General features: G+C 44.2%; 1 protein-coding gene across 1 annotated transcript in view; it reads right to left on the bottom strand.

Moving 5' to 3' along the window:
* SYDE2 (synapse defective Rho GTPase homolog 2) overlaps positions 1-15,357 on the bottom strand; it is a 31,677-nt gene extending 16,320 nt beyond the window's left edge. Inside the window, exons 1-3 of the mRNA XM_030455521.1 lie at positions 15,213-15,357; positions 10,341-11,048; positions 146-1,245 (exon numbers count right to left, since the gene is read on the bottom strand). Of these exons, the coding sequence (XP_030311381.1) occupies positions 146-1,245; positions 10,341-11,048; positions 15,213-15,321 (1,917 nt within the window). The 5' untranslated portion in view covers positions 15,322-15,357. The remainder of the gene's footprint in view (positions 1-145; positions 1,246-10,340; positions 11,049-15,212) is intronic.
* Between the last annotated feature and the right edge of the window lie 2,224 nt (positions 15,358-17,581).

Here is a 17,581-nt window from a genome sequence, read left to right as displayed (position 1 = left end):
TCACAAAACAGAAGAAGCAAAGCAAAGAGAGGCATGTAAAGATGCTTAGTTTCCCCTTTTCCCCCCCTCTCACTCCTCATGCTCTGCAACAACAGCCATCCCAATACAGAAATATTAGCAAAACAGATTAAAATATGCACAGCACCTGACAGCCTCTCTTTTCAATCTCCAGAATGCATTTCTGCATCAGAAGTGGCACGTTCAAGCCTGCATTTTCCTTCTCTACAACTTTCCGAGCTTCTACCCCGAACACCACAGGCTCCCGATGTGCATCAAGACCATCCAGAGAGTTCTCCCACTGCTCCATGAGTGACAGCTTGACGTAAATCAGACCCCTGGGTTCCATCTTAACAGCCAGCTGATGTGTCTTTGTCACTCTGAAGAGTGTGGGAAGAGCCACGGTCCCATGACAACACACCCGATTTTTCCGTGGGGTGGGTTCCCAGCTGAACACCACCAGCTTTAAGTGCTGAGCATTTTCAATTTCTATGTTGAACGTGTGGTCCATTTCTAGAAATGCTGTCCTACATGTGAGCAGGGCTGTTCTTGCTTTGTTTACCAGGTCAACCTGTATTGCACAAAAGACATCTTTCGAGTCTACTCTTGGTGGTTTTAAGTCTTCAGCACCATAGAAGTGGATGCTCATGAGTCCAGAGATGTACTGAGAGCACTTGGGTTGATCAGAAAAGTTATAGTGTCTGAAAGCATCAATATCTATTTCGGTTTTACCACTGTTACTTGGGAGGCTCTCCTTTCCTTTCCCACACTTGGTTTCATGCCCATGTTTACCTGATTTTGTTATAAGTTCAGGAGAGTCACCATCACTGAGGTAACCACCTTTGTTGAAGGATTTGGAGCTCCTTGAGCTTTTCTTTTTGTAGGTGTGTTGTGATGACACACTGCTGTCAAGATGGTAACGACTGATCACATTCCTGCTGGCAGTGGTGGCTGAGTTTCCAGAAGATGGCAAAGACACTGGATGGCTTGTATCCCGGCAGCTACCTTTCAGCAGAGAAGGAGGGTTATCTGAACTAGCATGGTTTGAAGTTCCCTTGACACTCAGTTTCCTGCTCAGCTCTGGCAGCTTTTTCATTTTCATGGAAAGCTTCCTCACAGTCCTGGGAGATTTAATTCTGTCAGGGAAAGGCCAGTTGATTGATCCACTTTTTTTCAAAGGACTGGGACTTGGAGGAGAAACCTCTGTTGAGGGTATATCAGCCTTGTGTGCAAGTACAACTCTAGACCCTTTAGAAGAAAAAAGAAGAAACAATGATGTTCAAACTGCTCAGTAGCTGCAAATTGCAGTAATAAAAAAAAAAAGTCTTGAACTAAGGGAAAACATGTTGATTTGTCATAACTTGATAAGCAGAATTCATTCAGACAACCATCACTCATTCATCAGTCAGAGATTCACGAGCACTCGGAAAGCTGTGCTCTGCTGACTTGTTCAGCAAAATTTGGCAGGTCATAGTCAAAAGCCAGATTTGTTAAATAAATGAGCTCTCTCACCCACTGTATTCATCCCAATCCATTTGGGCTGCATCCCCCATACCAGTAGACAGCTGCATTCCTGGGCCACAGGTGCAACAAAGCCCCTGTAATACAGCAAATGCACCCTTGCCTACACAGCCAACAAATCAGCATTGCCCAATCCTTGTAGGTCTAGAGGAAAGGCACTGTCTCCAGTGAAAAATAAGGCTTTACTTTTGTGCATATCCCAGAGGGCCTTAAATCCCTCCTGTGTAGAGGCAGGCTGTGTCTCATACCTCTTCCACTTCTCCCAGCATCTCCCTTCCACTGCAGGATTGAGGAGGAACAACACCACAAGGATTTAGTCCTTTCTAAAGCTGCATCTTGCACTGCCTCATTTCTGCTAGCATCTTTCCTGGCACAACCATCTCATGACAGGGCTTACAGGTAAACAGTTCCAAAATTACATTCTCATGAGAAAGCATCCATAAAAAAAAAATAAAATTATGTCAGGCATTGATGCCAGAGAGACAAAGACTCCCTCGACTCATCAATAAAATACAACTAGTTAAGGAACATGATCAAACATAAACCAGTACTGCACACAGTCCAGAACCTGCACTTCACCTCATGCTTCAGTACTCTAGGAAATCCAAATATCAAGTTATAGCTCAAGCTTTTCTCACTTTCACCAGCATGAGGCAGTAATGACTGTAGTAATGACTGGCAACAATTGTGCACCAGTTGATGAAGCATACACAAGGGGAACTGAGGACAGAGTGATAGATACTAATACAATTATATTAGTGCTTTCACTTGAGTCACTTTTCTAATCCTTGAGAAACCAAGAGTGATCCTCACTAGCAATAACCACCCCATTCACTCACTGCTTTGCAAATCTGAGCAGCTCACAACAGGACCTGTGTGGTCTTGTCCATGCAATCCATGGGTACCATGGAGCCCCTGAGCCCCCTCACCTGGTGTGGTGCCATTACCCTGAGCAGCTCATAGAGACTCAAACACCTACATCCATGTGTCACCCTACCTTGCTAGCCAGGGAAAGCATATAAAAATAAAGAACCAAGTGTTGTTTTCACAAGATACTCAGCAAATCGTACTTTACAGAGGTTTCTTTCACCGATTTCTCAAATGGTTACTGCTTTAGTTTTACACTAATCACTTCCCAGTCCATATCAGCATACAGCCAGTGACTTTTACAAGACTACTGTTAGTCCAAATTTATTTTCACCAGTTAACTGTGACTAACTTCTAATACTTCATTTAGCTTAAACAGTTAAATCAGGCAATCTGGTCTTTGACCAAAATTATTTGTTGTGTTTTTGGTTGTGTCCTGCCCCCCCCCAAAAAAAAAATCCAAACCCTACAAAGACTAGTTCTAGTCCCAACAGAAGTTTGGCTTTAATAACTCTTGCAGGCAGTTGCTTAAAAGGATATCTTTATAAAAGAAAGTTTCAGTAATGTATAGAATCTGTTTTCCAGAGTGACAGAGGAATATTCACTTAGCCTGCATCTCATGGAAGTATTTTCCTCACAGGGGAAGGGCTATTTCTAGCACGCCTGCTGTGCTTTTCTGGCAATCAGCTAGTCAGAAATGTGGTGTTTGATAAAAGTGGACAAAGCCTTCCCTTGTACTGCAAATCACAGCACAGTCCCACTGGTGGGCTGGCCTGGAGCATTCTGAAGCGATCAGTGCTATACTTCAGCCTAACATTAATCTTCCCTTCCTGTCAAAAGTCTCTGGCACAGGCTTGGAAAAGCAGACCAGCAAATTAAATTTCCCCCAGCTCATTAAAACTGAAGAGTCAATCTAACACTTTGACTTTTATGTGTCCAACTTCTGCTGCACTCAGCACCAAACAGTTAAAATAAAATATGTGGCTGGAAGAAACTTAACAGTGGAGTATTATGCAGGATGGTATTCCCATCAGCACTGAGCCACATGTTGTTCCACTAAAGCCAGCAATGTGCTGAGCTATGCACACAGTTTTAAAGAGTGACATGATACAGCTCTGAACAAGCTGCAAGAGGGGCTCTAGCAAACTTCACTTCCCAGCCCACCAATTCCATCCCTGTTTCTCACAAGAGTAACAGAGATGCCTGGGTCCTTTTACCAAGTTACAAGGCTGTGCTGCAAACAAGGTCCTCACTGTCCCTTGTCCCCAATTGCTCTGCCACCACACATCCCATCTCAGCAGTTAAAACTTTAAGAATATCCTTATGGAAGAATGGTAGGAGGGATGAAACGTAAGAGGCACCTGCCACATAAAAGCCTAGCAAGGCAGCAAAGAGATGGTCAGTTTTATGTGATGCAGCTGACTGTATCATCACTGGGGGTTTTCAAGATGCAACTGAACAAGGTGCTTGGTAATCTCACCCAGACATCTCTTCTCACCAAAGGGTGAGACAGATGATCTTCTGAGGTCCTTTCTGACCTGGTCTGTTCTATGATATACTTATACTTTTGAGAAGCTTTAGCAGTATGAGTAAGAGAGAAAAAAAGTAACTTTCAAAGGACAAAACAATCCAAGTCAAAGTGACTTGGCATGGTGACTGCTTCCACCACCTATGTATGGGGTCTGGGGAACAAGTCTTACAAGGAAAGGTTGAAAGAGCTGGGGCTGTTCAGCCTGGAGAAGAGGAAGCTGAGAGGAGACCTTATCTCTTTCTACAGCTAGCTGAGAGGAGGCTGTAGGCAGTGGGTGTTGTTGGCCTCTTCTCCCTCACAATAGGACAACAGGAAATGGGTTCAGGTTGCACCAGGGGAGGTTCAGATTGGATATAAAGAAAGATTTCTGCCCCAAAAGAGTGGTGAAGCATTGGAACAGGTTGCCCAGGGAGGTGGTGGAGTCACCATCCCTGAGATTATTCAAAAAACAGGTAGATAGGGCACTTCAGGAGATGATTTAGTGGTTAAGGTGGTATAGAACTGAGAGTTGGACTTGATGATTTCAAGTTCCTTTCCAACCATGATGATTCTATGATTCTGTGCATTCCACTTGACCAGTAAAGCCACCTCTTACTTTGCTCAGTGATACAGCTGGAAGGATAAAGCCTTTTCAAGGCCAAAGAGACACAACTGGGAAGACAGGAACAGGCAAAGGAACATGGTTCTTCAGGTGCCCAGCTCTCTTCCCATGATCCTGGCCAGCTGTCTGGGGCAATGGTGCCCATCCCCATGGCCAGGAGTGTAGTGCTGACAGACTGGACCCCTGTGTTCACTGCCCTACAGCCAGAGGGGACCCCAGCTGTCTGCACTGCTGAAACACAGCCCCCGCCAGACACATGCAATGATTTAGCACAGCAAAAATCCTTGTCTGACCCTGCTTAACACTGCTCACATGTGCTTGGGCACATACATCACTGTCATGCCAACTGCCAGCAACACCTGCTGTTTTACAGGCATTTTTCATTACCTGGCTCCACATGTAACACTCCTTGGTGCTTAAGGCAGGGTCTCCAAGTTACTCTAAGTTCCTCAGAAAACCTGTGACTAATTTCTGGGACAATGAGTTGAGGTGAATGAACAAGTCAGAACACTATCAGTACCTTATTACTGCAAGTTACTCGAGCATCAAACAGCCACTCTCATAGCTAATAGAAATGCTGAGGTTCAACCAAACTAAATTTTTCCTGCCATTCTCCAGGCATACTTCAGAAGTACACTACATCTAACACTGAAAGAATTTCTCTAAAATAATGGCATTACTGTTGGAGCTCTAATCCACTTTAAAAAGAGAAAAAAAATTATATATATATATATATATATACACACACACACAGAGCTTACTCTGAGCGTTTATAACTTTCAAAACCAAGGTCTCCGTCCTGCCAAGAGTTTTATTTCCTTTAATTATTTTTAAATCAACCCAATGACTTACTGGAAAAATGTACCAAATGAAGAGGCAAATCAAAACTGAAAAGCCCAAATTTCTCAAAATTGTTCTTGTAATAAATGACAGGTCAGTTAAATAGAGCTACTGGTTTTTTGTGGCAGAGGCCACAAGAAACACTGATCTGGATGCTCAGCTGACAGAAACAGCACAGCTCTGCTCATGTCAGAGACTGTGAACTTACTCAGAGGCAGGCCAATTACACCATTTCATTCTCAGATAGTTCCAGAATCTTTCTCATAGAAAAGTAGAACTGTAAAAACCATTAAGAACTCACACTATATCAAATCCAAAAAACTTCATTTAAGATGGTCACCTTTATCTACATCAGTAACCAGGAAAAAAAAGTCCTTGGAAAAAAAAAAAAAGCCCAACTTTTAAAAACTTCTAAATTTGTGACAGAACATAATTATTTCTTTATAACATCCTAATTATCTACATAAGCAGAAGAATTTATTTTAACCTGTAAAAAGAAAGAAGAAGCTGGTTTTACCCCTATAAAAACTACTATTTTGACCAATGCAGCCTCTGAGTTCCATCTCACATAATGCTTTAGAGGGTGAAGTTATTAAATGGGTTAAAAAAAATCTCTAATAACTATGCAAAGGTAGTTTGTTTTCTTCAAACACTATGCCCACTGACATTAATTAAGCTTTGACAAACCCATCAACCCAGGGATCACTTACACTGGAGCAAAAGATAAAATAAATTGCTCTCAATAGCCCATTAATTAAAATGGCTGCGATTAGAGTAACCTCCTGAGGCTCCCACAAGCTGAGGGGTGAGGGGCTGAGGGCTGCCTGCTCCTCATCACAGCCACGATCCTCACAGCACCCTCAGCAGTGGCACCGCCTTAGAGAGAGGAACAAGTGAGTGTAACTGTGCTTTACATCCCTGGCCAGACTCAGGGAGTCCAGTATCCAGCAACACACGAGTTTGTTGCAGGTATTGTAACACCAGTGATTCTGGGATGCACACAAGCCCCAGCTGGCTGTGCTCAGGGGCTGGCATCACACCAAGATGCAAGTGGCAGCACCACAGCTGCTCAAAGAACTGTTGGTCTGGGCTGCTCTCACTCAGATTTCCTGTCCTCACTGTCTTTCATGTAACAAAAAGCAGCTTTGCCTTTTTTTCCCAGTCAGAGGATATCAACAGCTACTCAGCACAAATCCAACTTAAAAAGGCAACAACTATTCTAAATTAACTCCATAGCTGCTCCATCCTTTTGCCCCATTCACCACCCCATGGATCAAAGACATGCATCAATAGGCCTTCCACCTTCAAGCCCAAGCTCCCCAAAAGTTCTCCCACAAACTGGCTTCAGCTTGGCAGGAGAGAGAGGGCAGAGGGACCTTTCTGCCATATACCAAACCTTTTTGGTATCTCAGACATTATGCAAGTATTTAGCACGACTGCTTTTCTGCCTCATGAAACCAAGGCTCCTTGCACTTGGAAAAGCATTTAAATCACAAAGCATCTTCCATCGGGAAGAAAAAATAAGCAAACAATATTTGAAACTGTGGAAAGACTGGTAAGTAGGATCTACTGCTCAGTATACTCTATGCACACCACTGGGAGCTCACTTGCAACATCTAAGCATGCAAAAAATTTCCCTGTACTGGCCCCAAAAGATGTATTTGAAAACCAGGACAGCGGTCATGGCCTAAGTGGTGAAAGAGCACTGTCATTTTAATTATGATTTAAATCAAGCTCTAGTTGGCCTGCTAGGGTAAGTCAGGAATATGGTATCAACCTTCATTGCCTATAGTGTTAAGAAGAAATCTCTTTATGATGATTCCTACCAGGATTCTCCATCCAGACAGCTAAAACATACACATTTTCAGTTGCAAAAGCACAGTCCAGATCCTGACAAGCTACAATGCATAAGTCCTACCAGGATGTCTCTGAGATAGACACATGGTGAGATGATTCCTCTAATTAGGTAGACACTAATCCCAACAGTAATCCCCCCCAAAAGCAAAGATATTAGAAATGTTCCAGAAGGCACTATTCAGAGCTCCACAATATAAACCTGCTATAGGAGCTGACATTTTTTCTACAACATTTTGCAGGTAATACACATATCTACAAAAACATATGGTTAGAGTTCAATCCTAAGCAGTTGCAAAGAGAATTAACACTTAATATATGCATAAAACTATAAATGCAATTTGAAAAAATTCAATACGTAACAAAAATATTCCTATTTTCCAGCCATAACCATTTTGCCTGTGCAAGGAGACATCAAATTAAAACCAGCCTCCTTTCCACTTAAATTCTTCTCCCACAGGTCAGAAAGCACATGCTGGTGCTAGGTTCTGACATCACTTAATCAGAACCAAATTATCCTCTTACTCTTACCTTTTGTGTATTTCTCATAAACAGAACACATTAAGTATTTTCCCAAGCTCTGCTAAAGGGATGTGCTTTTTTTAAGTTGTTTTAAAAGCCAGCATAGCTAGAATTATACACCAAGGAATTACCTGACAAATCCTATTAACATAAATGGCATTTACTGGAGAAAGTAACCAGATTAATACCAGGAACTAGTGGTGTAAATTAAGACTTGGGGCAAATTAGCACCTCTATAACAATGACCCATTTTATTGATAGCATTTACAGGAAATATCTATTTACTGCTGTGTTTGGAAAGAGTACTAGTAACTGAATTATTTTTTTTGTAATCTTGTGTCTAATAAACTCTCTTAAAACTAATAAAAGGAAAAAGGAAAAACCCATGACCATTTTCTCTCTACAAAGTTGGAAGTCCAAAGCAAGCAACAATGTTTACAGTTCTAAAGGTAAAATTATTGCATTTTCCAAAGAAAACAGCAAATGACAAAATTAACTACCTAATTTTTTTTTTGTTTGATAGTGCCCCACTTTTTTGTCTATGCTTTTCAAAATCTAGTACTTTAGACTCTAGTGCTAACCAATACTGACATATATAAAATTTTATCAGTAAGAAAGGTAAGCAGATTTTTCCCCAAAGCAGAAACTGCAAGTTCATCAGGAGCTGTTGCTTGATGTACCCAGCTGTCCAATAACACAGACATTGGTTTCACTCCAGTTATGTGATTCAAGTGAGGTCCTCACACAAATAAAGCTAAATTGGCCATGTTGCCCTTCATGCACTAATTTTGTATGGATGAGCTGTCATTTTAAATTTGACTGAAAATAACTGTGGATACCTTAACTGGATTAAAATGAAGAACTAAGCCTCTTCTCCATAATAAAGCCAATTACTAAGCAGCAGGGATCCACTTCATCATCAATTAATCTGTTCAATGTGATCACTATTCAATACATGTAAAAGGACAGCTGCCTTTAAAGCAGCTTAATTAACTCCACGCATAACAAGCCAGTCAGGGGAAACCAGTATCACATTTCTCCTGGTTTCATGAGACACTTTAAATGGACAATTTCGCTTAGTGAAATAAAGGTTTCTTCAGCACAAAACCAAAATTCAGTACAAAAACAAATTTTTACTTTATTTTTACATAAAGAGATTTACTTTTTTAAAAAATGACCTATATAGGGATGAAACAGTTTGCAAAACACACACCCAGCTTTCCTAAATAACCATGACCTCTCCAAAGTGCCTACAGCTCCACTGACCAGTAACATCTAACTAAGAACCTGATCTTTCACCTGTCTTGCAAGCCAACGGAATTGGTCAAAGTATCAAGCCAGCTATAAAGGTCTTCCAAAATAAATGCCTGAAAAATAATAAACTTTAACACACTTTGCTACTAAAAATATGTTTGTATCTACAGCATTTCCACAAAACAAACTGTACATGAGCTCCCAGAAGACTGTTTTTGCTTCTGCTGATGACAACAGTTGCTTTGGTGCTGTTGAAAACAAGCCCCGTTCCCAGAAGCAATCTCTGCACTGAGAATCCAGGCACAGCAGCTCCTGGCACACAGGGACATGGGAACAGAAGCCTCCTGGGACAGGGAAGCTGGGTGGGGGGCTCCTCCAGAGGGCAATGCACACCTACTAGGTGTTACTAGGCTCCCCGGCCAGTGTTTCAGGTCCTCTCTGCTGAGCCAGACAGAAATACAGGCTCTTGAGTGTCAGTGCTAAGAAAGCATGAATTTTCACTAAAGACCAAAGCCTGAAATTCCCCATCTCCTGAATTTCATGCTAAATTTCTAATCCTCAAAAGGGTACTAGAGTCAAGGTCAAGACAATACAAAGACAGAGCAGTAATTTAAAATAATACCTTTTTGGAAAGGGTCGGGTTTTTTTCTCCTTCCTTTTGTTTAGTGTGAATTTATCTTTGTTTTAATAGACTGGGAAAAATCTTTAATAAGATGCTGAATTCAGACACTAATGAAATGATGAAAATGAGACTATCAACCACTCAGCCAAGGATAACAAGGAACAAAGAGGCTGGCTTCTGTGGAAACCACTCCCCTCCCATCTACTAGATTAGCTTGAGACACTCAACAAGTCAGCAATTACAGAAAGCGATGTGATGAATGGTGTTTATATGGCCTATCAAAAAGTCTTCATTAAAAAGTCCCAGACAGCAAGTTAAAGTAACTTCAGCAGATATTAAGAAGGTTTGAGGCTAGAATCCAAGCCCAGGGTTAGACACCAGCTAACAGAAAGGAAAGAAACCCATCGTGTCCTCAGGTTACCGGGGTTTAGAAAGCTTACTTTGTAAAATCTTTGTCTTCAGGGAGGTGGGGGCTAAAAAGCCCAGGGGACAACCACTGCTGGACATACCATGAACAAACCAAGAAATCACTGTGCAGCTCTACTTTCATTGGGTATCAGCCTCCCAGTTTCAGTCTCTTTTTTTTTTTTTTTTTTAATGAATCTGACATTCATTTCCACCAGAAGTTTGAAGAAAAAAGGAGGGGGAAGAGAGAAGACATACAAGCAGCTTTTTATTCCCCTAAAATAAAACAGAGGACATCAAATTTTCATGCTCCTGAATCTTCTTACCTGTTGAAGGGCACTTCAAGGCAGGACTGTCCTCTCCTGCTGGTATGCTAGAACCCTTACAGGAAAACCTCTGTGGGTGCTGCACAGCATCAGCCTGGCTCGCTTCGCTGGGCTGAGCCATCCAACTGCTGTCCCCTGCACACTCCATGGAGTGTGGGGGACCCTCGTGGGGACCCACAACTGGCCCCACATCACCCCCACAGGGGGCTTTGTACCACACCATTGGGGAGCCCACAGCAACGGGGCAATTCACAGCAGAAAGGTGGACCCTCGGCATGTCGGGCTCATCATCTTCAGGAATGGGGTTGTACCAAATTTCTCCTTCATCATCCGCATCGTTCTCCTCACCGAAGTCTGGAGCCACGCTCCTCGGGGCGGCAGGGCTGGTGGGGCCTGGCAGGACACCAGTGGGCACTTGGCTTCTCACAGAACAGTCCCTCCCCACTGGTGATGTGGAAAGAGCCCGTGACATTGAGGGGTCAGGCAGTGGGGTGGGAGATTTGGGTGCCAGAATAACAGCCCCATGTGCTTCCTTACAGACGTTTTCTTCCAGAGGAGGAGGCCGGTGCGTGCTCTGCTGCAGCCAGCTGCGCTTCTTGGAAACGGTGATGCTGTTCACCTGCAGCCTGTGCTCAGGGACCTCGCTGCCCTGGGGGGACCTGGGCTCCTTCCTGCTCCTCGAAGCTATGTAAACATTTTCTATTAAATCTGTTCCCAGAAAGAAAGGCAAAAAGAGAAAGAAAGACAAATGTTTAGAATAGCGTTTTGCTTCTGACAGATAAACACATCACATGCTGCATTGTGACATTTGCATTAGCCCTCATCCAAAAGGACACAAGATAAGCTGATGCGATAATAAAATTACATTTCAGCCCATGAAAGCAGAACCTCTACATAATTAATAAAGAGCCAGGCTTGTTTGGCTGTATTTTTAACACCACGTAATTTAGATAAATGGCAGTGAGATAGCCCTGCTGAAAGGTCATGCATACTTAGTCAGAAATGCCTGCTTTTTGTTCAGCCAAGTACAGGCAATCTTTGTTTGGAAAGTCACTCTGCAGTATTCCCACAGTTTTCTTAAGTCAATAAAGAAATAGCCCCTGGTTTTAGTATAACATTTTGCTTAAATAGCAATGGAAAACCCCATGTAGCTTCACTTCTAGATTTAGATAAAAAAATAAAGGTGAGAATGTCTTGCACAAAATAAGCCTCCAAAAAAGTCTGTCCTTCCCAGCTTCATCCTATAATTGCCTCATCCTATAATAGCCTCCCCCCTTGTTTGTGGGAAATAAAATAGAATACATCATGATGGATGGATGGATGGAAGGAAGGAAGGAAGGAAGGAAGGAAGGAAGGAAGGAAGGAAGGAAGGAAGGAATATAGAAAAGTTTTCAAGCATCTCAATACACAACAAAAAGTTCATGCAACACCTAATGAAATTCCACTGACTGCTCCCAAAATGACACAATTTTGTTAAAAGCAACAACCAAACACTTAATTATGCACAGAAAAAGCCACTTGCACTAGAAACCCTTGTCAGAGCATGCCCAAGCAGCTCCCTCAGCAGCAATGCCATTCCCCCTTTGCTGGGACTGGGAGGAAAGCTGCAAACACATCCAAATTAAAAACAGGGAATGGAGGTTCAGATACACCTCCTGCTCCTCTGTGGAGAAGGACAACCCAGACAGGGCTGCTCAGCCATTAAGCCAGAACTGGGATAACTGTGTTCTCATTAACAAACTGTTTCCATGCAAAGCCCTCGGCAATTGGGAATTCCAGATGAGAGGAGCTATTTGATACTGCTTCAACATTACTCTCAGCAAAAAAAATTTTATTTACACACCAATAATTTAAATCCAGCTAAGTTTGCTGTAGACAGGGAGACAGGAAAAAGACTGTCACTTGAACACCTTCCCTTTGACCCTCTTTTTAGGTTTGTATATTAATGACAGAGGAGATCCTTGATAAGATATGAAACACCACCAATTTAATTTGATGAAAGATTTTTCATTTGGTGATTTTTTAAAAAAGATGAGGTTTGCTTGTTTAGCTAAACTGCAATATGAACATAGCTTCTGATTTCAAGTATTAACTTGGTTCTGAGGATTAACAAAGTTAACCATGTTCATTTTCAAGCCTGCACCCACCTCCACTGAAGTGCTTTGCCACAGTGGGGCCTAAGTCAGTCAATGAACTGAGGAAAATGTGAAAGCAGGGCTGAGGATGCAGATCTCTGGCAAAGCTTCAGTGATTTGGCAGCAAACATATTCCCTCCCCCACCCCTAGCCTGGAAATGCAAGCACACCATTGTAAGGGTTCCCCTTTATACAATTTCACTCCTATGCCAAGGAAGAACCAACCAAAAGAAGGAGGAACTAATCTTCAGTGGGCACAGGGTCACGTCTAGATTTCCAAGAAGTCAGTTTGGATCAAGGACTTCTTGGGCAGGCATCCTCCTGCAGTGACTGCTACTCCAAAGCCCTTTGCTTCTGCGCAGGCAGCCCAAGGAGCAGTCCCTGCCCCAGCGACAGAAATAGATAGAGCATCCGAGAGCTGTACTTCCACAAACAAAAATATCTGCCACTTCCTGCTTTGCTGTAGAAATGCAAGCTCTTCTGCACTGCTTAAGGCAGCCTACAAGGCCCAGGACAGCGGACTCCTGGAAAATGCAGCGTGCCTAAATATGCACCCAGCAACACATCTGCCATCAGCTCCCAGCAGCAGCAAATGTGTAGAACAAACTCAATTTTGTTTTCAACATCCATCCAGGAATCTACATAACAAACCATGTGCAAAATCTTACCACAGAAATATTAATAATCCAGTAGCCCCTCCAGTGTACTCCAATAATCCCACTGCTTGCAGAGACATGCCACCTATCACACATCTTCAGAACTACCCTTTCCCCATCTCCAAATTAGCCAATGTGCTGCCAGGAGTCATTGACTGTAAATGTTCACTGAATCTCATCCAAACTATACATCTACATGTAAAGCTTCCAACTGCACTCCTTGCAATTGATAACTTTATTTGTAAGCATTGCTTCCCTTTTATTCAAACTTGGCCTTGATCCTTGTGTCCGTGTTTATTTTGGTAACATACTGTTTCACACGCAGTTATCTACACATCCAGTGGTTCAGTGTCACAGTGCAAGTTTTCAACATCGCTACCTGTTACAGTAACAAACTAATTTTAAATAAATACAAAGCTTTTAGAGATATGCAGGTCAGGCACATACTTCTAGTTCTAGAGCAAACAATCATTCAGAAAAATGCTATCTTCTCTCAGTTATCACTCTAATATATATTTATTAGAATTCTTTCCCTCCACTCAAATACAGAACAAGACAATGGTTCCTTCCCAAAAGGCTTCAATATGGTGTTGAATTTAAAAATAATAAATAAATTCCCTTCACTTTTCACTCTTTGTAAAAAAAATTCAATAAATCACTATTTAAATTTAAAATGTTATGGTAATAAGACATGTGTGTTCAGAAACCAAAGCCTAAATGTTTCAGCTCAACTTAGGTCAAAATTTATATTCTGCCTATTATGCAAGCATACAAAATATTTCAATCCGACACTGTGCAGAGCTTTTAAGTTAGTAATGAAGAGAGGAAAGCTTTTTCCAGCTTCACCATATATGGATCAGCACAATTCATGGTTCTTCTTGTTGTAACTGCAGCTAAACACATAGTTTTTCTCATTAAGTTTCCTGGTAAAATTAGGAATTAGACTAATTCTGTATTTAAATGGAACAACAGCAAGAGTAAAAATTGATCTGTAAGCTTTCAACTATGCCATTTAGAAAAACAAAAATCAAACAAAAGCCAAAGAACAACGAACTGTCATATAAGAAAATGTGCAGTGATTCATACAAACTAGTGGTTTAAATTCAGTAACCTCTTATTTTAATGAGGAATTTTTACAGATGAGAAGAGTAATTACGGATGTGGGGCTGGTACTGTTAAGGACTTATTCAAAACCTAAATTTAGATTTGCTGAAGTGCCTGATCTTTGTTCACAACAAATTTGAAGGTTACACAAGAACTGGAAAACAGACAGAAACTTTTCCAAACATGAGTAAATAGTTTATTTCATTTCACTGCACACTGGCACCTCCATCGAAAACCCTATCGGGTGTAGGGCTGTGTGTTGGTTTACTTACAGTTTATGTAAGCTGGGAGCAGCCAACGAAAATAAAGTCAGTTTTTAAACATGGACGATAGGTTTAACATGCTCCACAAGGCATAAACCAGCCCCAAGCCCTTTTCCCTGCAAAGGCTCAAGTTCCGAGCCGCGATGCTGCAGGGTTTACCAGAACACCCTTCTTTTTTTTCGCTCTGGCACTCTGCAGCTCTCTGACCCACCCGTTCTACTCCGATGCGTTCAAACATAAAGCACGAGCAGCAATAAACAACCTCATGTATTTAAGGAGAGGTTTGCGAGAGATGGAAAACAGCTCACTTTTCACAGCTCCATTCCAGCGACTCGCCCAGCCTCCTCTCCCACTCTTTGGAGGAATAAAAAAAGTTACCGTCTGGGAGCTGAACCGCTGGTTTAGCGCCTGAAAGCCGCTTCGGTAGAAGGATGGAAACCGCACGGCCCCGGGCAAAGCCCCAAGGGCCTCGGAGCAGCGGCCCCGGGAGCGGCGGTACGCGGGGAGCGGGCACGGCTCAGCTCGGCGCCTGCGAGACCCCACCGGGACCCCTCCGCCACCTCCGAATCGGCCGCCCGCCACGGTCCCGCCGCTCCCGCCACCCGCGCCCGGCAGGTGGAAGGGCGCCCACGGGCGGGCGAGCAGACGGAGCCCCTCAGCCAGAGCCCCTCAGCCGGAGCCCCTGCCCGCCCCACCCCACCCGCGGGCACTTACCCTGCGGGGCGCAGCCCCCGCCGTGGCGGTGCCCGGCGCCCGCCGCCGTCCCTCGCTGGGACCTTCTGCCCCGCAACTTGGAAAGTGTCCTGCGGAGGGGCTCAGCCATGCCTGGGTGCCGCTTCCGCGCCGCCCTCAGCGGTCGCTACCCCCCGGCCCGCGGGAGCCGGCGGCCTCTCTGCACGACAGCGGCGGCGGCGGGAGCAGCCCTGGGCCGCGCTGCCCCATGGCGGCGTGGCTCCGCGCGCCCGGCCCCGGCTCCGCCGCGCACATACTTGGCATAGCTGAGCGGGGTGAGAGGGCGCCCGCAGTGCGCAGGCCCGCCCCGCCCCCGCCCCGCCTCGCCCTGCCCCAGGGGCCGCGCCCTCCCCTCCGCACGGGAGACCTCGGCTGTGCCTTCGGCCCGTTCCGTGGGGAGGGTACGGGGGTGTCGTCCTCAGCTGGTGTGAGGGAATCCAGTCCCTACAGTGCAGGGCAGGGGTCCGGTGCAGGCCTGCCCGGCCCGGCCCCCGGGTCCGTCCTGTTCCGAACAGGCTCATCAGTACCCGGAGTTGTGCTCAAGTGTTCCTCACTACTCGGATTATCTCCTCCGTCAATCGTGTGGGCAGCATTTCTTGTCAGAGTCACAGAATCAGCCGGGTTGGAAAGGACTTCTGAGATCATCAAGTCCAACACTTAATCCACTACCACTGTGGTTACCAGACCATGGCACTGAGTGCCACCCACATCCACTCTCTTCTTAAAAATCTCCAGGGACGGAGAATCCACCACCTCCCCGGGTAGCCGATTCCAATGCCTGATCACCCTCTCTGTAAAGAATTTCTTCCTAAAATATCCAACCTAAACCTCCCCTGGCAGAGTTTAAGTCCATGCCCTCTTGTCTTACTGGGAGCTACTTGGGAGAAGAGACCGACCCCACCCTGGCTCCAACCTCCTTTCAGGTAGTTGTAGAGAGTGATGAGGTCTCCCCTGAGCCTCCTCCAGACTGAACACCCCCAGCTCCCTCAGCCCTTCCTCACAGGACTTGTGCTGGATCCCTTCACAGCCTCCTTGCTCTGCTCTGGACCTGCTCCAGCACCTCAATCTCCTTCCTGAACTGAGGGGCCCAGAACTGGACACAGGACTCAAGCTGTGGCCTCCCCAGTGCTGAGTACAGAGGCAGAATCCCTTCCCTGGACCTGTTGGCCACACTGTTCCTGATCCAGGCCAGGATGCCATTGGCCTTCTTGGCCACCTGGGCAAGACTGCTGGCTCATGTTCAGCTTCCTGTCAATCCAGAAGATTCACAGTGTATTTTAAATACTACTTTTTCCCTGATTATTTTTTTTTCCCTAAAGAAACAAGTCTGTAGACTGCAAACTTAGTTTTCCCCCCCAGGCTCAGGCTGTGTGTGTGGCAGTTCTTGCTTCCCAGCAGGTTTTTAGGCAGTTTCCCCCCAGCCAGCCTGATGGGGACAGGCACTCTCTCTGGAATAAAGCCTTTGCATACTTCTCAGCAGTGATGCCAGCAAAGTGGGGGTGAAGTTGGCCTTGGTGTTAGAAATCTTTACTATTCCAGCCAAAATACAATATACATAGAAGACATGGCACTAGGACAGAGCAAATAATGTACTGAGGCTGCTGCAGTGGGCAAAAATTGGGCTTTATTGTACATGTGGCTCATCTCCATCTCACATTAGTTCCATTAGCGAGTGCGCAGCCCTTCAAAACCAATGCTGAGAAAAGGCATGTCACTGATTTTTATACCAAGATAAAATACTGAGAGAGCTTTTGTTGGTATCTATATAGGTCTACATTTCATTATAAACAACTTTAAGGATATATTTTGCAGCTTTCTATATGACATCTTGCAAAGGGTCCCATGATACATCTATCTTGTAGTGGGACAGAGCAGAGGAACTTTCCTTTAAATACAAATATTGGGAAATATCCGTGTATGAATTTCAGAAGAAGGGTGTAAAACTATTTCATGCTTTTGGGAGGGAAAAATGGCAGAAAAGGTGTCAGTGGCCAGGACAGTCCATATGCTCCCTGCTGTATCTGCCTGACCTCTGTCCCTGCAAGCATCATATCCTGCTCCTGCAGACAGCTGCATCTCAGCACCCATGGGCTGGGTTAGGAACAACATCTGGGGCAAAGCAGCATTTAAAAATGCATAAAAACAAAACTAAATGTGCTTCTCCCAACAGTGCACTCACTGTGCACAATTCATGCATCTACCTCCAGCAGATTAACTCACAGTTACATTTTCTTCATTGCCTGTGGGCCCAAGTAAAGAAAACACCCAATGCCACCTCCTCTAACCTGATCTTATCAGTTTCATGGTTAGCTTTCATTAAAAAAACACAAAAAAACAAAACACCTTTGTTT

This window comes from Calypte anna, chromosome 8 (genome assembly GCF_003957555.1).
Source record: "Calypte anna isolate BGI_N300 chromosome 8, bCalAnn1_v1.p, whole genome shotgun sequence".
Taxonomy (NCBI): Eukaryota; Metazoa; Chordata; class Aves; order Apodiformes; family Trochilidae; genus Calypte; species Calypte anna.
The sequence above is the reverse complement of the archived record's forward strand: the minus strand, read 5'-3'. Positions and strand labels throughout refer to the sequence as shown.